Source organism: Carex rostrata, chromosome 8 (assembly GCF_964058835.1).
Source record: "Carex rostrata chromosome 8, lpCarRost1.2, whole genome shotgun sequence".
NCBI classification, from domain to species: Eukaryota; Viridiplantae; Streptophyta; class Magnoliopsida; order Poales; family Cyperaceae; genus Carex; species Carex rostrata.
Genome location: NC_135925.1, coordinates 334,579 through 357,679, shown reverse-complemented (window position 1 = coordinate 357,679; position 23,101 = coordinate 334,579). Strand labels below are relative to the sequence as shown.

The following is a 23,101-nucleotide window of genomic DNA, read 5'->3' as shown; positions in this document are numbered from 1 at the left end:
TTTCCAACAAACACTATTGACCAAAGAGATTCTTCCAAACTCATTACATCAGCAAAATACCCTTTATTGTACCAGACAAATCTCACACAGAGAATGCCGTATCAGTACCAGATTGTACCTACTAATCTTCTAAGTAGTATCAGGGGAGACTGGGAGAGAGACGCTCAGGAAGGGTAACGGTCCTCTAGAATGAGTGGTGGCGCGACGGAGGAGAGGCGGCACCGGCAAACGGGCTGCTCAATGGACAACTCACAACTACAATGGACATGAACCAAACAAATGTTCAGTAATCGTTTAGATTCGATCTGTGGGCAAAAATTAAATTAACATGAACCGAATATTTGAGCTCGTTCGTATCACAGCTCATCTGCAATTCATTTTTGGGAAAATTTATAGTGTACCCATACAAAATTTCAAAATAGTCAATTTTTCTATGAAAAAACTAATTATCCAATATTCCCATAAAAATTTAAAATTCTTTCTTCTATACCTTTTGATTTATTTAACCTTTAATTTAGTTATTTTAGAAATGAAATTGATAAATATACACTCCTACCTTCTCTTTCCTCCTCCACTGTTACAATTTTTTTTTGTTTTTGTTGCCCAAATAAATTGTTTGTATCTATTGTTTAGGGTAAACTGACGCACCTAATTACAAGAATGCAACGATTGATCTATCGTTTACCAAAGGTTTTGTCTTTTTTATTCCTCCGCCTGAATTTCTCTTCATTTTTATGATTTGATCACCATTTCTTAGAAGTCCCATTTCAAAATATGCTTCTTTATTTAGCATACCATTATTTAAGTAATATATTTCTTTTAGATAAAACTGTCCAAGTAATGTTGCTTATTCTTTTTTCTGGCTATTTTTATCAGGTTTCTATTTACTTTAAAACTATTTAGTTAGAAAACTCCAAGCCAACTTAAAACAAACGAAGAGAAAAAAAAGCGCTCACTATTTTGTACACCATACTGGTACAACAAGTATAATGCATTTCATTAGATCTCTGAAATTTCTCCTAATGCTTAATCCTTGCTAAATCTCGCCATTTTGTTTGTACAAATTCAATTGGAAAAATGATGCCTCAGATGCCTATTGCACAAGAGATATCTCCTACACTTGAGGCTTATATTATTGAACAATTTGATGAAGAGAATTAAAGGCTACCCTCTGATCAGTTTGTTTATTCTTTGGATCAAGCCCCAATTTTCACAGCGGAGACAGTAAATAGAGATGCTAGTAATATTATTTCAGCATATGGTCCACTTCCTTTGAGCAACAAAAACAAAAACAAAGAAAGAAAGTTTGTATACAGCGAATATGAAGGAGATAGAGGAGGGAGGACAATTTCATTTTTAAAATAATGAAATAAAAAGTTAAATAAATCAAAGGGGATAGAAGAAATAAATTGAAGTTTTGGTAAAGAAAATATTAATGTAGGCGATCGAGACGGGCATCTCTCAAAATAAAAAAAGCCTGGTGAAACTGTGCACCTATGATGACGCGAACATGTCCATTTTTCTCACCCTCTGACCTCTGTATATATTTTCTGAAATATCATGTCAGACTCACATCTGATAATCTAATCTAATTATGTATATACCAGACAAGAACGCAAAAAATCAAAGAGCTCTATACAGATCAAGGGTCACGCAAAAGTAATTTAAGCTCAAACCCAAATCAATTTTACCTCAGTTAATATTTACAACGAAAATTACCAATCATCATCAGCAGCAAGCCTAGATTTAGAGCATGAACAAAACTATTCTTTAATACCTGAATCTCCTTTTTAGTTAATGATAAATTAGTTAACGGATGACCAAGTGGAAGGTAACCGTGCTGAGTTCACAGGGGGCAAATTGCGAACATTCACATCAACAGGTATCATGCGGTACTCGATATCAAATTCTCTAAGAACCCGAATCATCTCTTGTACCACTAGCTCTCTCCTCTGAAACCTCATTCCCATGTCTTGGTAGTTGATTCGTTGCCGCATCCAAATTGATACAGTCAATTTATTACTGTCTTCAACATCTCTCAATACAACCATTGGGCCTGGATACCAATGCTCCTTTTTGTTCTCCATGAAACTACATAATTTCAGGTTAAAATTATTTAACAACTCAAGCATCCCAAACTAAAATGAATACAAGTGATGGAATTTGTAAAATGAAAGGTAAAAATAAAAAAAAATAAAAACTTAACTGGATAATTCTCTCCTTCATCTTTGCAATCTTCTCTAATGGTGTGGCAACGTGAATGGCAAAGTCGATAGAATCTCCCATGTCAGGGCTTCGGTAGTAGTTGCTTATTGGTTTGGTGGCAAGAATGCTGTTAGGATAGTAGATCTTTAAGTTATCATATCTCAGAAAGACTGTTGACATGATATTCATCTCCTCAACAACAACCTGAAATCAGAATTATTACGAAAATTTATTAATATACTTGAAGGTTAGGTTAGTCTCCCAAAATGCGCTAAAAAAATGTGCTAGTTTTAACAGAACATGTCCATTTTCTAATTCCTTCTAGATAGAAACAGCCAAGACATGCAATAAATAATTAATAATAACAATAATAACAACAACAATAAAATCATAAAATCATAAAAAGATAACTAAATAAATATTTAATAACAAAAGGCTTTTCTTTCAGTCTCAAAGAATCATATATCAAGACAAAAGCAATTGCTATTTGCTACACATATTTCCCCCTTTTAAGGCTTCTAACTAAAATGCCCTGTATTAAGGACAACTGGTTACCGGAATTAGTGTTATGCATAACCTTTAGAAGATGCGGATGGTAATGCATTGAAAAGGGTGCTAAGCCCTCCCTATAAATTGAAGATTTGTAATTTTATCCATGAAATTTTGTAATTTTTGTATTGCATCAATATTTTTAGCCCCCACCCCCTCTTATAAAATGAAATTACACTACACTTGATTTTGTAGTCCCCCCAATCTTAATTTTCTAGTTTTGCCCCTGACCTTTAGGATACTTGAGCTGCTAAAACAAGAAGCAGAGAAACTGTTGCCAAAAATAATAATCTTTTTACCTGAACTCCTTCAATCTCACATCGGTCACCAACATCAAAGGGATGCATCACAAACAAAAAAATAAGTGCTTCAAATAATGTCTTCAAAGTGTTCCCAAAAACGAACACTGCGAGGAGAAGCTGGGAGCTAAGGAAAACAAAGAAGTGTGTTGTAGCTATTTCCAAAATCAGAAGCCAGATTGCAAAGACGATTACGCCCACGACCACATTTGCAATCTGGTGAAGTTTATTCACAGCTGTTTTTGTGTCATTAAGTGTCAAGGCAAGAGCCTTGCGCTCTCTAAATGCATTCACCTGCAGTACATACAAGCAAATTGGTCTTAAATAAAAGTAACCGCTAAGAGATATAGTTTGATAATTTTTTCAGCATAAGCCATTACCGCCCAGTTTTTCAGTGCCATTTTGCTAATTCGTTTGTGTTCATGCGCTCCTTCGAAAAGATTCATTGTTTTTGTTGCTTCTTCTTGCCTCATAAAGCGCAAGAGATCATGGAGGTAAATGTACCTAGCAGCACAACATGCTATCTATTAGTAAATAAACAATACGTAATTTGGTCAACACCAGCATTATCCATTTTGTAGAAGGACCCCCAACATTGAGTTCAAATTTGAATTTTACTGAAATTAAGCCACTTTCTCCGTTTTAAACTCAAAATGCAAGTATAATTACAGGGCTTTAACTAAACATAATTTCCAATTTGGTTATATATAAAAATTCAATTAATCCCTGTCATCTAGCACAACTATCAAATTTTCCAAAATTAGGCCACTCTAATAAAGAATGGAGGAATGCAAAGGGAGGCAAATGGTAAAATAAGAAATTCAAAGACATATTCATCACCTTAAAAAAAATCCTGTTTCTATTTATTTCGGGTTTAATGCACCAGAGCCCTTAATTTAGCAAACTGATAGTTGAGTAGTCAGTGACTCAAGTGAGGGGACAAAACAATAGCTGAGTACTAAAACTGAAATGTGGGCCTAGTCAAGTGACACATGGAGAAACTAAACCAAGAATCCTACAAGTATTTGGTTAGTTGCTTCCCCATATACTAAACATGCTACTTTATATTGATTTGGGAAGAAAAATCAATTCTACAATAGCAAGGCAAGAATAGAGGCAATTAGGTCTTGAATCCAGGTACGATCACATTTTTTGTATGGTACAGTGGTCAAGCTCTCTGCCAACCTGAATAATCTCACAAACCCACCTGAAAAAAACTCACCCAGGCTAAAGTTTTTCTGAAATTTAATAAGCACCAACTAACATTAATCTACCAGAAACCGAAATCAACAGGGGACTCAACAAGTCTGCTGAGCGGAATCGAAACAGCATCAGACCCGACAAACTAACCAATGCCAGTAAAAGAAGAAATTGACCAATTGACCCAATTGCAAATCCGACCAAAAGCTGAGAATACAACTTGCCCAAAATTCAAAGATGACCGAATTTGGGTAAACATTTTGATAGAGCAGTTTTTGATTCATGCATCGCACATGTCATATGCAGTGCTTTTTTGACTCTATTGTCCGTGCCGCTGCATGAATTAAAAAGTAAAAACTGCTCTGTCAAAATCTTCACCTCTAATTTGGATGCCCCGAGACCCAATAATAACAAAACTCAAATATTGACACAATCTAAAGACTAAACACCCAAACCCTTACTTAATAATCTAAACCGAACTAGACCTATTTGCTACCGCCACTGTTTCAAGTATGAGACATGAGGTAATCAAAAGACTTTAAAATTTTAAAACTCACTTGGCACCAGGTTTGGCCACATTAGTAAAAATCTTCCTGGCAGCAATTTTGGCCTCTCGCTCACTGAGTATATACGTAGAGGAATCCTCCTCCGTTTCTGCAGCTATTAGCGGGATCCGCTCGTCGAGTGTAGTCAATGCCCCATACCTCACAATCCTAATTAATCGTTTCATGTTCCATGCAGATATGTTCCTCTGGTTCATCTTATGGAGCTGGTCAATGGTGATACCTTCTTCTCTTTTGTTTCCCGATAAAACCCTTGAGAGGCGGATGCCTTTACCTATTTGGCCACTGTTCTTAGCAGGTAGTGCTGTTGCCTGGAGATCGCTCGGCATTGTTGCACCGGCCTTTTGGAGCCTCTGAACTTCAATCATTGTCTGGTTATCTTCATAAACAGGCGGTCCAGAAAGCGTCTCTATCACGTATTGGTTGAAAAGGGCTTCTTGGATCCGATCAAAGTATGTGCTGACATGAAAGGAGGCGGCCAATACCTAATTTAATAACCACAAAATCAGTTGTTAGTAGTAAAATATAAGATATGAATTGCTTTCTACTGATCAATTGGAGTTGTATTTACCTCAGACTAGAAAAAATAATGATTAATAGGTGGTTCATATGTACAACCAAACTACATTCTTTGTGAGTAGATAAAATTTTCTGGCTTACTTTAGTTTCTAAATTTTTTTTTTAGTAAATTACTTAATCTCACTAATGAAGCTGAAAAAAAATAACAAGTAAAGAATTTAAATTACTGAGAAATTATACTTTGAGAAGCAGTGTTTTGATAAGACGTAGGATAGTGGCAACAAGGAGGCAGAGAAGGATCTTGCTAACATAAGGCAAGACGGGGCTGTTCGAGGTTTTCCGATCGAACAAATAGTGCCATGAAATGAGAACAAGGCCGAGCCAAAGACAATTCTGTACAGCACTCTTGACACCATAAACAAAGTACAGCACTTTCTTCCTCAGTAGGAAATTTCGTTCAATGAGGAACACGGCCACACGAACAAACCAGCCGGAGACGAGCCGGCCACATATAAGAGTCAAGACTAGCACATCCCATTTCCACAGATGAAGACTCCAAACAGTTTGCTGTGTCAGCCATGGAATAACTAGGCTGCACACCAATGCTGCAATTATCAGGATCAGACTAAGTGATTGTATGATGGTCCACATGTCAAATGTTGTTTTCTTCAATTCATCGGGTATGTCAGAATCCATGAGGGGGTCATCATCATCCTCGTCAGTGGGGCCTGATTTCCCGCCCATCACTTCTGATTTGAGCTGCCCAGACCTGGGCATTGGTGGCCGGCCTGATCTCCTGTCCGTGTTGGGTTTTTTAACTGGTGATGGTGGGTTCAGTGGTGATGGATCCATTAAACGAGACCGGGTCTTGGCCCAAAGCAGAGATGATGATCGGTTGATTGATGAATTGGATGTACAACGGATAACTTCACCGTCACCGCCACCGGCACGATGAATTGGATGGTTCTTTTTCTTCTCATCAGATGAAGATGAAGAGGAAGAGGAAGAGCTATCATTGGATTCGCGGGGAAACGACTGTTCCAAGGCATCTTGGAACGAAATGCGATGCTCCTTTGATTCAGAACCATTGTTCAAGAAGTCCATGTCGAGGTCCACCGCTGGCGACATTGTACCACCGGTGGCGTCTCTCTTGCGTAAAAAGGAACTAATTAGCCGAGAGGGCGGGTCCTCAATGGGGCTACTGCCAAAGGTGAAGCCGCCATTGCCAACTCCGCCTTCTTGCGAGATGTCATAACTGCTTTCTCGCCACACTCGGGAGTTGGGAGAAGAGGCGGTGGCTGCTGAGGTGGTTTTGACGGGGTTGTGGCTGTTGCCATCTATCTTGACGACCACCTCGTGTCGATCGCGCTCGGGAAGGATCGGAAGCTTCTCCTGCTGGCGATCGTAGGGTTTTGGTTTCCCCGATGTGCGCAGTGTATCCATGGCGAGTACCTACAATGTAGTACTCTGCCTGCGCTGCAGGGTTTTGGAAGTGCGATCGAGCTCTTTTGGCACATAAATGATTCATATATATATATACATTGCTATGAGAAAATGAATGCGGCCCTCCTTGTTAAATGAATTGGGTCGGTGACTCACTGTATCCAGTTGGCCATATCAACAAAGATACAAGCGTCGAAAATGGCGATAAAGAAAGGAAAGGAAACGCGGGTGTCTTTTTTGGTAGGACTGTGACTGTCAGTCTATCAGTACTGGATCGGGGTACGTGGCGTGCCGAGATGATTCACTGTTGCGGGTGGGATTGGTGTTGTTCAAAATTAAAATTAATTTCTTAATTCTTATTCTATTCAGCAACTTTTTATTGCCTTAAAAAAGTTGATGTCACATTTCTTTTCTTGTGGCACATATTAACAGACACTAGTATCCTATGCAACTGACAACAGGTCAGGTCATCAACTGTAACCTTCAAATTGCATTTTGTAATTATTTATTAAGAGTAAAGCTAGCGTGTGACATGCTCACCAAGAAAGTTTGGTGAGCATAACTCCAAAAGTATATCGGATCGACGTCAAATGTCAAATCCAAACCGTTGAAATCCATGTACTTCATGAGTGATGCATATACATGCAAAATTTTGAAAGTTTCGAGTTTATTTGCTACATGGTCAAGTGGTCAAAGAAATAATAAAAATTGAATATATAAAATAACTTATAATAAAATGTTCATTTCTTTGACCACTTGACCGTGTAGCAAATAAACTCGAAACTTTCAAAATTTTGCATATATATGTATCACTCATGAAGTACATGGATTTCAACGGTTTGGATTTGACATTTGACGTCGATCCGATATACTTTTGGAGTTATGCCCACCAAACTTTCTTGGTGAGCATGTCACACGCTAGCTTTACTCATTTATTAATATTATGAGTTTTGCAAAGGCAGATTCAATTCAAGTAGGGTATAGATACTTATATGGTGGACTAGTACCGTTGGTAGTACAGAAGATCCCGACGCGACCAAAAGTTATTTCCAGTTCCAGGACCTTATGTTTTTCGAGTGCGTATCTAGGGGTGTTCATTGGGGCCGGTTTGTTTGGTTTTTAACCGAACCAAAATTTTTTGGTTCAAACGATTCGGTTTAAATTTTTTTACTGTTCGGTTTTTTCTGTTTGGTTCGGTTTGTGATATTAGAAAACCGTAGAAACCGAACCGGCCGAATATCATAACCCTAGTTTAGATTTGACCCGTCCGTCCCCCTCTAATCCTCTTCTCTCCGCTTGAAAGATCCAAACTTCTCCAAAATCCAAATCAAGTCTTCACTATTCGTGCAATCCCTCCACTTGAGAATGTAATATTGGTTTAGGGAACTATAAAGATATAGTGGTTGTTAAATATTAGATATACTTATTGGTTTGTTCGGTTTAACCGAACAAATCGAAATTTACTTTGGTTCGGTTTTAATCGGTTTATAAGTTTAAATCGGTCGGTTCGGTTCTATTTTTGAAAACCAAATAAAACTTTGGTTTATCTATTTTATTTTGGTTTGAGCCGAACCGAACCGATGAACACCCTATGCGTATCCTCTGCAGTAACTCCAAAAGGAATCTTTTGAGTTAATGAATCTCAACCGTTTAATTTTAAATGGAGCTAATCCGATTCTTGCTTATGATATAGGGAGTCTTTAATATTAATGCGGATCTAGTCTACACAAATCTTAAAACATATCGAATGATTATGATTCATTAACTCAAAAGATTTCATTTTGAGTTAATGCAGAGATACCAATTCATGTTTTTGGGCAGGAGATAGGTTTTTAAAATTGAATTGGAACGTAATGAGTGGCTTAAAGGAAGAGAAGAATCTAGATTTGTGGAGGATTGATTGATTGATTGATTGATTGATTGATTGATTGTCCGATTAGAAGATCAAAGCCCAAAGGTGGTCTCGTGAGGCGTAATATATATATATTACTCCACACTCCACAGTCAAAGACAGCATTACAACCCATGAATGCATGAGCTAGATCGCTTTTTATTAGTAGGCCCCGGATTTCCCACTTTCAACTTGTTCCTATATGGTAACATATACGAGGCGGGTTCAAATGCTTTTATTTTTTGTGTCTCCATTATATTTTTATTTTTAAAAATTTTAATAACTCAAAAATTAAATTTTAAAATTCAAAATAAAATCGTTGGATATGAACTATATCATTTTATCTATGCACATGTAAAAAATTATGACATTTCAACTTTGTTTTGATTGTCATCTTGAGCTTGTAAAAATGTATACAAATGTGGATAATTTCTAGACGTTGATTTTTCAACTTATTGATTCATATAAAAACAAAATCAAAATGTGATAATTTTTTATGGGCACATAGAGAAAATAACATAGATTACATCTAACGGTTTTATTTTGACATTTAAATTTTAAACTTTGAGTTATTTAAGTTATTAAAAATGGAGGCATGACGGAGGCACAAAAATGGAGGCATTTGAACCCTCCTCAATATATATATATAATAAAGTTTCTTCCTACACTACATATTCTTCATGTTTTTATATACTTCATTCATATACAAAACTTAAGGTCATGTTTGGTTGTGGAGTAAAGTTAAACCGGATTAAATTTCTTACTCCAAGCTAAACCGGTGTAAGTTAATCATGTTTGGTGGAGTAAGCTAAACCACCTCTCTAGGTGGTGTAAGTTACTCCGGTTTAGCTCAAATCTTACTCCATCTTAAGCCGCCTATGTTACTTCTCGTTTGGCTCCTTAAGCATGGAGTAAGGGGTTTACTCCACCTCTTACTCCACAACCAAACATGGCCTAAATGGGTAGTGTAGTGTTATCGATTTATGTAGTCCGTATCCTCCCAGGTACCTGACTCGACACAATTGAAACGGACGGCTCAGGTTTACTCTCAGCGGATTGGAATTCGGAATGACATAGGGGGCAGGATTATTTATGCTTTGAAATGCGTGCCAATCCATTTTCAGACCGTCCGATTCAATTCTACTCAGTCAGGTAACATGAGGGGATACCAAAATAGCCCAAGTATCAGAGGTGTAAGAGATAAAATTGGACCATTATTCTAACTTGGCACAAATCTCAAAACAGACTTTCTATAATTTTAGTAGGCACCGATGAGTTTGATCTCGTTAAGAGTATTCTGAACCGTCTGTTATTTTTAAATTGCATCTCAGGTAACTATGGGGATTCGAACTCTAATTTATGAGACCTCTAGATTTGTTATTTTTTACAAATATTAAATTTTGATAAGACGGTCAAATTATCCTACAATTTCTGTAATGTCAATACTAGCAATTTGCTTGTGGGTTGCTATGGATATTTCATTTAAAAAATAAATAAATATTGTTTTAGTAACTTTATATTATATCCGTGTGTTGCTGAGGGCGAATTTCTTTGAGTATTGACATTAAAAAAAAACAATTTGTTACATATATTAATTAGCTAACCGTTTCACAGTGGGGCAGTTTGCTATAATTTTTTTTAGAGATGTTTAGTGTGTATAGAATGAATGTTTGCTATAAAAAAATGATATTCTACATGTTCGAAAAAAAAAAAAAAAAAAACTTAATCGGAAACTTCAACTCAAGTTTGGAGGCTCTTCCCTTTGTTTTTTGGCAACTTTGGATATGCATTTGTCAATTTTACGTCTCCAATGAGTGCCTGGCGGCTGTTCAAGTATTTCCAATCTACTCTGATAAATTGATGAGTATTTTATATGCGTATTTTAATGAGTATTTTAAGACTCTTATTCGCTTTAAATTTATACCTAATACTCAAATTTTGATCAGTTGCAAGCATACAACATCTCGTGGTAGTATCGGGGTCGAACACAAGGACAAGGAGAAGCAATAATAATTACTAATTTAATTTAATTCTAGAATAGTGCAGAATAATAAATTAGGAGTTGGTTTGCAGGTCACACTCAGTTTTTGGGCTCAATGCCCGAAGAGAGTTGATTGTGAACTAATTAAATAAGAGAAAAGGTTTCTGTCCACTGAATTTTGTCCACCATCTGTCCACAACCTTATCCAACTTCCATTCTAACTGTCAGTCCCCCACTTTCTTCTAACGAGCTCTCTTTCTCTCTTTCTCTCTTCTTTCTCTCTTTCTGATCTCTCTTTCTCTCTTCTTTCTCTCTTTCTGATCTCTCTTCTTTCTCTCTTCTTTTTCGATCGACCGAAAAAGAAAAAGAGAGCGGGAGGCGCCCGCCCCGACGGGATGAACGCAATTAGACGAAGGTGGCAAGGGATGGATCATGGAGGAGCGCCCGCCCCGACGGGATGAACGCGCACAACTGGCACTGGTCGGATCTGTACTGCCTGGAGTAGTCGCGATCGCTTCTCTCCTCCCTGCTCTACGATCTTCAGATCCTCAACAGAGAAACTGAAGAAAGGTGAGAAAGATGGCTTCTGCAGCCATGGCAGGTCGTCCTTCTCCCATCCACGCTCTTCTCTTGGATCTACTTCGTAAGTAATGTTTGAAATACCAGTGGATTGGAGAATAACTAGCGTTCTTCTTGGATGAGGCGTATCTGTTAATTTTACAGTATTGTCCCGTTAATTTTACAGTATTCATCTTGTCATTTTACAGTATTCATCTTGTGGAAATCTGAAAGAAAGAGATGATAGAGGGGCGATATGGAGTATTGATCTGTTAATGTTATAGTATTGTCCCGTTAATTTTACAGTATTCATCTTGTCATTTTACAGTATTCATCTTGTGGAAATCTGGAGGAAAGAAATGATAGAGAGGCGATATGGAGTATTGATCTGTTAATTTTACAGTTTTTCTCCTGTTAATTTTACAGTATTCATCTTGTAATTTTACAATATTCATCTTGTGAAAATATGGAGAAAAGAGATGATAGATAGGTGATATGGAGTATTGATCTGTTAATTTTACAATATTCATCTTGTAATTTTACAGTATCAATCTTGTAATTTTACAATATACAAGATTCAATTGAAAATTCTAATGTATACAAGATTCAATTTTACAGTATACTAGATTCTATTGTAAATTTTATTGTGTAGAAGATTCAATTTTACAGTATACAGGATTCAATTTTACAGTATGTAAGATTCAATTGAAAATTTTACTGTATACAAGATTTAATTTTAGAGTATACAAGATTCAATTTTACAGTATACAAGATTCAACCCAGTGCGGAAGCTAATAATTAACTCTAACTGCCAATAGCCGCTAATAACTAACTCTAACTGCCAATAACTTCCTATAACTGTAATTTCCGAAAGTACAATTTGAAAGTACATTTATTTTGTCCTGTTGTGCAAGTTGCAATCTTTTTCTAACTATAATGGGACCACTTCAAATAGTTGCTAGATGTTTTGTGATTAATTGATATATTTTATGTGATATATTGTATAATTATACAGCATGTAGAAGTAATTTTACAGTATTCGCGCAAGTCAAAGCTGTGGACAAATGGTGGACAATTAGATGCTTCTATTAAATAAAGATAAAATAATAAAAGAATTTGTGTCATTGTGTGATCAAGGTAGGAAAGTCTAAGGGCTCTCGGCTTACTATCCGGTTTAGTTAATTAATCTAATTAGTTGGTTTCATTTATTCATGCTTGCTCATTTGGAGTTTCTATGCATTCATAAGGATTTGTATCTAACTCAGATCAAGATGGTATCAACATTATTGTTTATTTACCATAGACGATTAGACTAGCCTAATTGTAAATTAGGTGTCCCAATTCAATGCTTAGACTTCATGTTTAGTTTTTCGCCTAACTAATTAAACCATTGGTGCTTGTAGGTCCGGATTGGTATTGAACTTGGACAGTCCTAATTCCAATTCCTAGAGTTGTTCTTCCTACTGTATTTGATGTCAAGTATTAATATGTCCATCACTCAAGTAAGGGGTGATAATCTCATGCACACAAATATCAATTCACAAGAATAAACAAAATACCAAGCACAAACAAATAACAAGCAATCATAATAAACTTGTACCAATCGAGTAAGGTAGATTTTAACTAAATCATCAAGTTTACAAGTCTAAGCCCTTAGAGAGGAGGATTAGCCTCTCATAGGTGCGTTAACAACTAAAATAAGCACAAAAGAAAATATCTCAAAATGACATAAAAACAAGGAGAAGAGTTGATTAAACCGAAATTCCCTTTCTTTTTCTCGTCATTCCAAGAGTCACTTCTCGAGCTACCGGCAATCCGTCCCTTAAATCACATGAAGGGGTGAGAGAGATGGAACAAGAACAGCCTAAAACCAAGGTAGAATGAAGATTAGATCCGTTGAATACTCTTATGGACGTTCTATGGTGTTTTTGAGCATTTATGAGGGAGCCAAGCAAATCGGGAAACAAATTCCCTCATTAATGTGCAAAGTTGGCAGTCTTCAAAATTGATGTCTGTCTTCCAAGGTCTGTAGCGACTCACCACTTCATAATTTAAATAAACTTACAACATGAAAGTTGTAGATCTTTGTTTTCTGATTTTTTTTTCAAGCTTTAGTTCACTAAAATCAGAGTTCGTATGACCAAACAACGGTAAAAATACGAACAATGTGCAAAGCTGGAATCTGCAGTGGTAGGCCGCGAGCTGGGACCTCGCGGGGCGCGAATCTCTCAACTAGGAGCATTTTTATAGCTCTTTTCATGCCTCCAAAGGGGTAGCGGCCCTCCGTGATGAGGTGGCAGCCCGCCAGAGGTCAAATTAGCTTGTTTTCCTTGTTTTTTTTTTTTTGCAATTAATACAAATGTAGGCACCAACTTGAACTTTTGATGAAACAAAAATAAAATAACAATGAAGTACGATAAATACAGGGAAATTGGTATAGTTTTGTACCCTAAAACCTAGCCAAATATAGGTATATTTTTGGCCTATCACAAATTAAAATGCATCTTTGATCGCTTTAATAATCATCTTAGCTCTTGTTGATCGTTTATATATTATTTAAATTGATAACGTATCATACATTTCTCTATGCAACGCACAGAATCTCTCTATGATTACAATCTACTCATCTATGATAAGTGTTATATAATATACTATTAGATGAAAATATTAAGATTTCTAAAAAAATATAGCAAACTGCCCCACTGTGAGGCAGTTTGGTAAACATCTATATAAAAAAAAGGCTGACCGTTCCAACGTGGGACGGTTAGGGTATTTTTAAAAAAATTCAGTCCAGAGAACATATTTGCTATTTTTTTTTCTTGGAGGGCATTAATGAAAATTTCGGGGGTTGGTCTAATTTGAGAAAAATAACTGAAATGTTTGTTTCTGCAATTAATAAAACCTTGGAAGCTAATGTGCTAATTTGCAAGAGTGAAGAAGAAGAAAGGAATAAATTTCCCATCTAAAGAATCATATATATATAGGTTTTGGCTAATATGCTACGGGTAGCTAAGAGGCCTCCATGCTACGGCTCGGATTTCGAGTTTTCAAAATCCTAACGGTCGATCCGAACCGTTCATCTTGTTCTCCATATTAATATGTGGTTGGAGACCAAATTTTACATTTTTCTGAATTTTTTTACTATTTATTAAGCCACTTTGAAAACCGCTGATCCAACGGTAGTTTCTGGTTTTACTGTTGGGTTAAGCCACCGTTGGATCAGGGGTTTTCAAAGTGGCTTAATAAATAGTAAAAAAAATCAGAAAAATGTAAAATTTGGTCTCCAAGCACATATTAATATGGAGAACAAGATGAACGGTTCGGATCAACCGTTAGGATTTTGAAAACTCGAAATCCGAGCCGTAGCACGGAGGCCTCTTAGCTACCCGTAGCACCGTAGCCACGGAGGCCTCTTATATATATATCATTGATCACACTTTGTGGGTCCTTCAGCTACTCCTGTATCAAGATTTAAGAGTATTGATTGCATCATATTGCACAATCATCTCATCATTACCAGTTTCTTGAGATGATATGAAATTTATATTTTAAATTGTCTATTTTTTCATCAAAATATTCAAATATCATATTTTTCATTTTTAAATTAAAATAGTATCTTATTTTTATTTATGTTCTTTAATTTTGAAATTTTATTAATCGCGCGTTTAGTTCTATATATATATATATACGTTTTGCTATATTTTTAAATGGACACGTCCATTTAATTGGCAACACTTTGTCGATCCATTTTTATGTGATTATGCCTAAAAGACAATGTGAAATTAAAATATTGAGAAATTTGGTAAGTACATGGGATCTAAGCTGTCCTAATTAATCTGTCTCTTATCATATCTAATTGGCATAGTAAGTGCATGTGAATCACGAAAAAGATGTGATATATTATATTAATTAATTAATTAAAACATGAAACATTTTGAATATCCACAAAAAAATAACAAAATGTGAAATCAGCTTTTAAAAATACAAGTCTTTTCTTATGAAATTAAGATAGAAGTGACAAGGAAAAGTAATTAATTAAAGAAGTGACAGATCATGATCCATCTCTGTTCGTTCTACGAAGAGAAATTAAGACATTGACGGAAAAGGAAAAGGTAATGCAAATGGAGGATAGGAAAGCACTCAGCAGGCAGCAGCAGTGGAGGCTAATAGGCTATGCCTTTCAATCAAAACTCAAAACAAATAAAAAGACTCTCAAGTCTCAAGGCCTCTTGCTCTTGCTCTTGCTCTTGCTCTTGCTCTTGCTCTTGCTCTTGCTCTTGCTCTTGCGGCGCCCGTACCAGTCTAGTCTACCAGAAAAATGCCAGGATCTAGTTATTACGTACTTCAATCTTTTCATCTATCAGGTTTAATTTTTAAAATAAGAAAGGAATTATAAATACTTTTCAGATTTTGTTTGTACTTCGATTCTTATAGTATTCAATAAATTTCATATTTAGTTTAAATATTTTTGTAAGTGATTGTTTGGTTATTCAACCTTCTGTTCATATGGTAAGCGAAATTTAAGTATGAATAAATTCAAAACTACATGCGTACCTTTATCAAGATTCAAGATATATTTAATATATTTTTGTTCAGTAGATAATTAGGTATAATATATTTTCTTTTTGACAAAAGTGAGATATTCCTCACTGATTTCAAATATCTGGTATCAGATAATTAGGTATAGATATTTTGTAAAACAAATATAAACATCAATCAGATATAAAAGAAGAATTTAGAAGCAACAATATTTTGAGGTGTAAGGAATGTTGATATAGAATAAGAGGTGCATCCTTTTTATTTCTCTTCTAAGCGATATTTATTTTTTGAAATGTATCTAAGCGATATTTGTTGAACACTCAAAATTCAAAAACAATTCATGGAATAGAGCGCACATGGAGGCCCAATAAGCGATACTTTGATCAGGCCTTGGCACCTTGCCCTTGCCTTTGCCCTTGCCAACGCATTCAATAGACAGCAGTATCAACCAGTGTTTTAATAATCGGTTCATATTCGGAATTCCGAAAGTCACCACATACTGCATATACAGTATGCGACCGCATGCCCGCATATTCAGATTTTTATTCAGATTTATATATTCGGATTTTTAAATGGAAAGTCATAGACATTAACTCTAATAAACATAGATAAACATTACAAATAAACATAAATAAAACATAACATAAGTTAGAACAAGTTAACGATTCTTATTCGGATTTTTATTCTCTATTCGAAAAAATTCGGCCGAATAGATAATATGCGAAAAAAAAATGCGGCCGAATATTGGACTGAATACTAATTTTCTATTCGGATTCCAACCGAATACGAATATTCGGCCGACTAAACCGACTTTTAAAACACTGGTATCAACCAGTTTTGTAAATAACGGTATGTACTTGTCGGACGAACAGGGTACCGCCAAATGATTACTGATTAATCGGAATTATGCTGGCAATTTAACTTTTTTATTAAATTTATGTATATATATCATAATTTAATAAAAATCATTTATTTAACTCATTAAACTTATCAAATAAATTTAATTTAAGTTAGTTTTATTATTATAACATGACACTACATATATTTTTTCTTAACATGTGTAAGTAACACATTTATTTAATGAAAAATAAATTAAAAAATTAACCTTTTTCAAATACTAATAATATATTATTGAAAAGAAATGAAACATCCCAACCTAAAATCACTAAATTTAGTTTATGATAACAACTTAGTTTCATAAATGAACATGTCGTACTAATTGAAAATTTTACATCAATAAGTAAGAAAAAAATATATGGTATATAAATAACAAGAGAATTAATCAATTTCAAAGTAAGAAGAAAAAATATATATAAAAAATATTGCATGTACGTCCAAGCACAAATAAAGCTACAATACATGATTTATAGAACTTATTATCACACACTATCACAGAAAAAAAAAATCAATGTAAAAATAAATATTCACTGGAATAAATTGAAATAAATAGGAATAAATGGGAATAAACGAACGATTAAACGGTAAAACGGCCGATTAATCGGAAAAAAGGGCCAATTAATCGTTTTCATCTGCAAACAAGCATCCGTTAAGTGTATTTGTAACAGTTTGGTCGTCGTTAAAACCATTTTTTATAACACTGGTATCAACCAGTGTTGTAAAAAACAGTCTTAACGACCAATAAACAGTTGTTTAATCGTTAACATTGGTCAAACCATTACAAATACACTTAATGGATGCATGTTTGCAGATAAAAATGATTAATCAGCCTTTTTTTTTTATAAATCGTACCGTTTAATCATCCGTTTATTCCTGTTTATTTCCGTTTATTCCAATTTATTCTAATAAATATTTATTTTCACATTGATTTTCTTTTTTGTGATAGTGTGTGATAATAAGTTTTATAAATCATGTATTATAATTTTATTTATGTTTGAACATACATCTAATATTTTTTATATATGTTTTTTCTTCTTACTTACTTTAAAATTGATTAATTCTTCTATTATTTATATACCATATATTTTTCTTACTTACTAATCTATTTTTGTCAATTAGTACGACATATTTATTTATGAAACTAAATTGTTATCAAAAACTAAATTTAGTGATTTTATATTGGAATGCTTCATTTTTTTTTTCAAATAATATGCTATTAGTATTTAAAAAAACTTAATTCCTGAATTTATTTTTTCATTAAATAAATGTATTACTTGCACATGTAAAGTGCTTATGCATTAAAAAAAAAATAAACTTAGTGTCATGTTATAATAATAGGTGTTTTAAAATGTGACCGCATGAACAACATATGCTTATGCATTAGTCTTTCGCATACAGAATCTCATGCAGTTAAGTTCATGCGATTTTGACTATACGGACACATATATGGTTCATGTAGACTTGAAAAAACTTAAATTATTTTGTGGTGGAGAAGATTAAAATCTATAACCTTTATAATATAATAAAGAAAATAAACCACTAGATTAAATAAGTCTTTAGATATATATAAATTAGTTTTATTTTATCTATATTTCTTTAACAAAGCATACTAAAACAACATATGTACTTCCGCATACAAATCCGTATATACAGTCGTATACCGCATATGCGGTATGTAGCTGCATGTATGAACAAAATCACATTTTAAAACACTGAATTAAATTCAACACAATTCATGAGAGGCAATCGGTTTTCTCAGGAGCTCTTTCTTCATCGTGGCTCTCTCTTCTTTTCCTCATGCGCATTGACCAATTAATGCATATCGCTAAAACGTTTGACAAATCAAAGTTCCTTCATCACGATGAAAAACATTTAATTGCTAATAAAAGAAAAATTATGATTATTGCGTGTGAAGAATAATATCATGATTTCTTAGGTTCAAGATTTGCATAATCTTGGGGACCGTAAGGAAGGAACAAATCAGCAAGAAATCCATTCTTCCTCCTTGGCTTGCACCCCATATCTCGGCACAACTGATCATTGTACCACGTGTTTATAGTCGAAAGGCATGATCTTCTGTAGTACTCCTTCGCGTAACGCTTCATGAACTTATCCCATTCAATCACATTCTCTTCCATCTGTTTAATTGTCGGCAATCGGAAACCGCCATCGAGAAATTCCGCTACCCACTTGGACCTCAGCTCGGAGACGTACAAGTTAGATAGACTCTCTGAGTACCCAATTACAGCTAGTTGTGGAATTCTTGGATGGACTATTTCCCTGTTTAAAATTAATGCAACATGCCTAATTGTTGTTAGATGAATTATAGTAATATATATATGTATAATTAAATGCTATGCAACATACACATATATTTTCAGTACCTATAAAGGGGTACAGTGGTTGATGTCGAGCCGGCAACTATATTTGTGAACAATGGTGATTGAAATATATCTCGGAGCTTCTTATCACCCTTGAATCCAGTGGCAAGTATCACACTGTCAGCCTCTATCAGTTGATTTGACCCTTCAAGAATCACACCATTCTTACAAAACATAAATTTTTTAGCTTTTTTCAAAATAATGCTGCCTTCGGCCACATATTCGTAAAATTTCAGGGGCATAATGGCAATCAGGCCAGAGGTTATTCCTTGAAAGAAGCTGTGATCTGGTACCATGTCAAATTTCTCTATTGGAGTTGCCCACTTGAGGTAACTCTCTGTGAACCTAGAGATAAACCATCTCTGCAATTTTTAAGTAACATTTAAGTATATTTGAATGCTAATTAAGCTATATATCTTTTCTTTGAGCAACAAGTTAAACAAGAAAATAAGAATTGACAGGTAAAATGCTAGATTGGATTTAATAGCAGTATGTATATACTTTTAACAACATTTTCTATTGTGAATATTCAAAAAGAACTTTATAACATATTACCAAAGGCGTTAACATAATGGCAATCAAGCTCAATATAAATCCTTCACCGGGTTTGTGAAATAAAAGCTCCGAAAAGCGGTTGAGGTAAAGAAAGCCAAGAGAAAGACCCCAAATTTGAAAATGCGGTAATATCCAACGCTTTGTTCGGCATATAACTGTGCACGGATATTGAGGCCCTGAAACATTAAATGTCAGTTTTAATATCTAATCAATGCTAAAAGTATATATAGAAGCTTGACAGTTCTCACCATTTATCAATGCACACTCTGCAGCTATATCTAAAGCTGACTTTTGGAAGCCTACGACAATAACTTGTCTCCCTTTGATTATGAGTTCAGTCGCTTTGGCTGTTCCCATCTGAGTGTAATCCATGGCATGGATCACCTTTCCTTGGAACACATCTGGACCATTGTCTTTTGGAAACAAAGGGATGTTTGGGATGCCACTAAATCGGCCGATACAAAGGATTACAAAATCGACATGATACGTCTGTCAAATTACAGTCGAGTTAGTTGTTTTGATTTATTCTCTAGCTAATAACATCTCTGCTTCCATATATTGCCATCAATTATTATCTTTGTTCTTAAAGACCACACAGGCACTGTCAGTGGTTATTCTTCTTAAATAAATAAATAAATAAATAAAAGGTCTGATTGCTGCATTGCAGATATCATTCGAGTTTTTTTAAAGAAAGGAGAAAATTCACTTGATTTAGCTAACTAACACACTCATTTAGCACCCTTTTCAGGGAAAAAACAAATGAAAAAGATGTAGCCTGACCAATTTAAGTAGGTAGGTCAGAATATTTGGTTCTCCATAAATGTAAATCTTAAATTCCTAATGCTTTATGTGGATCCACATAGTATGTGTTGGCTGCTACTAATTTCATAAGGGAAAAGGTAGCAGTGTGCCATTTATTGCGACCTCTTCTCTTGGATCAAGTTATATGGTGTTTTCAAAACAAAACCGTTATAATAAAGATCGATCATTGCTTCTGAATTAAAATTAAGTCATAGATCGATCATAGTACTGGGATGGAATGCACGGGGTCCCTTTAGGTGATATGAATTCTGGTGCACGTACTGGTGAGCTTCGTTCAATACACTACTGTATAGTGTATACTGATTAGAAATGAAATGCATTAATCAGTCATTGCAGGAAGCACTAAATATATGGTCCCACTGCTATTGAATATTGATACTAGTCAAGCTTGCTAGTAAACTGGCACCATTAAATCTCAAGCTGTACTTGTACAAGTAGCTAGTTAATTGTTGGCCTGAGACATCAGTTGATTGTTGGCCTGAGCAAGTAAATTTGAAATATAAATTGACCCTTACTCCTTGGTACTGGTTAATATAAATTCTGCATGCATGCGGTCACTAGTACATAATAATACCTAATCAGTGCCGATTTTGTCGGATGTGAGACTGGCACTGAGGATATTGTCCACATTATTACATGTTTAATTGTGACCATACATGCATTATCAGTGTTTGTTCTTTACAAAAGCCGATACTTGAATGATTGTATCTTCTACTAGTGCGTCCGTGTCTCTGGTATTTTAGAGAATTTTGCTGGTCGATATTCTTTTTTTTTTTTTTAGAACTTGGTAGATGCTACCAAGATTGTATTAATAAATGTGTTTACAACATCCGTCCCTAATGTATTACAAGATTATTTATGCTATTACATCAACATGACCTGCTTTTGAACCCCTTCCCAAGGCCTGATTCCTCATGCTTCCAACTCTATTACCACAATACCTACTCCACAGTACCGCATCCTCTCTTGCTCGGTTCACAACTACCACTGTTGGTAACCGATATTCAAGTTATTTATTGCAAAATTCTATTGCTGGTCCATATTTTAAAAAGCAAATTAAGGTATAAACCTATTATTTACTGTTTGTAATTAAGAAATACTAAACATAGAAAAATCAAACTTTTTATCTCAGTAACTCTAATTTAAAGATTCTTTGAATTAGACAAATCAAAATATTATTCCTATATTGTCTTTTAATATTTCGGTATATATGTGTAATAACAGATGAATTATTTCGTTATAAACATCAAACAAGTTAATTTGTTCTTATCGTACTACTATGATTTTCTAAACCACATTTCCAAGTATGCTGCTTCCAAAAGAAAAGGTATTATATTTATGCTAATTAAGATAAATTAGAAAAACATTTCTTTTCAGGTTTGTTAACACCACGAGCACAATAAATTGTAAGTAGAATATAGATTCCAAATCTAATATTTTCGACATGATTTCATTGAATAATGAATATAAATATTTATAATGCGTAAAAGAAATGAAGTTTTGTATACCCTTTTTTTGTTAAATAAATAGAATCTAGTTGCCAATTCCGCCTCCTGGCCATCTTTCTCATAAACAATGGATGATTATTTTTTATTATTTTTAAAAATAGTTTGAGGACTTGACTTATTGAACTAAAAATTTATCAAAAATGAAAGGAAAAAAAATGGACCTTAGGTTCTCCATTCCGATTTGGTTGACTAAATGAATGAGAAGAAGCTTATATATAATTAAGTAACCTTATAGAAAAGATGAGCATACCTTAGTAGAAGGATGTGATCCGGAATGCTGAACAGTAACATGCCATTCTCGCATTACATCAGCACCATCTCCGAAGGCCTCGCCGTTACCCGACCAACGCTCCCATGCCATTATTTCCTTCTCTGACACACCCACATATTCAATTCCTAATACCCAACTATTAAATTCGATATATCTAATCAGATCAAAATGGCGCACATATGACCACATATAGTCCATGACTTGATTGTGATCAGGATGTGCGTCGGTTACATCAGCCGGCCAAGGGAAGTCAGAGAACTGATATGTCAGCTGTGGTGACTGAAGCCTAGTGGAATCGAGTGTGTGGGCCCACACACCCCCGATGCTGGAATCGGCTTCAAAGACCATTGGTTGAAAGCCCTTTTGTAGTACATGCTTGCATGCAACCAAGCCGCTTATGCCGGCTCCTACAATAGCAACTCTCTTCAGCTTCTTGTTCATCTCCATTGCTAGCTCTTCAGAAACAGAAAGGAAACAAGATGGTTATGACTTATGAGGGGAATTTGGGAAAGTGGTAAAAGAGTAATTAGTGTGAGTTGTATGAAAGGTTATATATATATCTAAACCCTTGGGATAATGGCCACGTGGACGATCAAGATCCTCTTTAAAACCCCATTGCTTGCGATTACCTTTCCCCTTTGGATGAGCTACAACAGCTGTGCAGTTTAAAGTTTAAAATTGGAAATCCTCTCGATTTGAGTTGGATTTGGATTTCGCCCACGGAAGAAGTTCTAGTGATCCTTTTCCTTTTAGATTTCATGGTTTCGACATAACTCAGAAAGCGTGTCCATGGAAAATTTTCAACTTATCATTTTTATCCGAGAGAATATTATTTATTGATGATAGTAACTTGTTACGCGTAGAAGAGCAACAAATATTTCAGCACCTATTGGAAATTGGGAATAGGCCGGCGGCTCCCA

The 23,101-nt window shown here is 35.0% G+C and overlaps 2 protein-coding genes across 2 annotated transcripts; both read right to left on the bottom strand.

Annotated features, from left to right (window-relative positions):
* Positions 1 to 1,660: 1,660 nt before the first annotated feature.
* Positions 1,661 to 6,856, bottom strand: LOC144558522 (mechanosensitive ion channel protein 6-like). The gene is made up of 6 exons (XM_078307364.1): positions 5,576 to 6,856; positions 4,811 to 5,301; positions 3,434 to 3,557; positions 3,054 to 3,347; positions 2,207 to 2,409; positions 1,661 to 2,091 (listed from the first exon to the last, which is right to left on the bottom strand). The coding sequence occupies exons 1-6, from the start codon at positions 6,776 to 6,778 to the stop codon at positions 1,806 to 1,808; spliced, it is 2,601 nt and encodes an 866-aa protein (XP_078163490.1). The 5' UTR covers positions 6,779 to 6,856; the 3' UTR covers positions 1,661 to 1,805.
* An 11,398-nt stretch (positions 6,857 to 18,254) lies between these two features.
* On the bottom strand, positions 18,255 to 22,739 carry LOC144557794 (putative flavin-containing monooxygenase 1). The gene is made up of 5 exons (XM_078306385.1): positions 22,161 to 22,739; positions 19,829 to 20,069; positions 19,581 to 19,756; positions 19,029 to 19,387; positions 18,255 to 18,924 (listed from the first exon to the last, which is right to left on the bottom strand). Exons 1-5 carry the CDS (start codon positions 22,626 to 22,628, stop codon positions 18,567 to 18,569), a joined length of 1,602 nt encoding a protein of 533 aa, XP_078162511.1. The 5' UTR covers positions 22,629 to 22,739; the 3' UTR covers positions 18,255 to 18,566.
* Positions 22,740 to 23,101: the final 362 nt, after the last annotated feature.

Coding starts and splice junctions, on each gene's coding strand:
- LOC144558522 (XM_078307364.1), bottom strand. CDS start 6,778: ATGGATACACTGCGCACATCGGGGAAACCAAAACCCTACGATCGCCAG. Junction 3,558..4,810: donor GTGGCCAAACCTGGTGCCAA/GTGAGTTTTAAA, acceptor TTGTGCTGCTAG/GTACATTTACCTCCATGATC. Junction 3,348..3,433: donor TGGCACTGAAAAACTGGGCG/GTAATGGCTTAT, acceptor TATGTACTGCAG/GTGAATGCATTTAGAGAGCG.
- LOC144557794 (XM_078306385.1), bottom strand. CDS start 22,628: ATGGAGATGAACAAGAAGCTGAAGAGAGTTGCTATTGTAGGAGCCGGC. Junction 19,757..19,828: donor AGAGTGTGCATTGATAAATG/GTGAGAACTGTC, acceptor TTAATGTTTCAG/GGCCTCAATATCCGTGCACA. Junction 18,925..19,028: donor ACCACTGTACCCCTTTATAG/GTACTGAAAATA, acceptor AATTTTAAACAG/GGAAATAGTCCATCCAAGAA.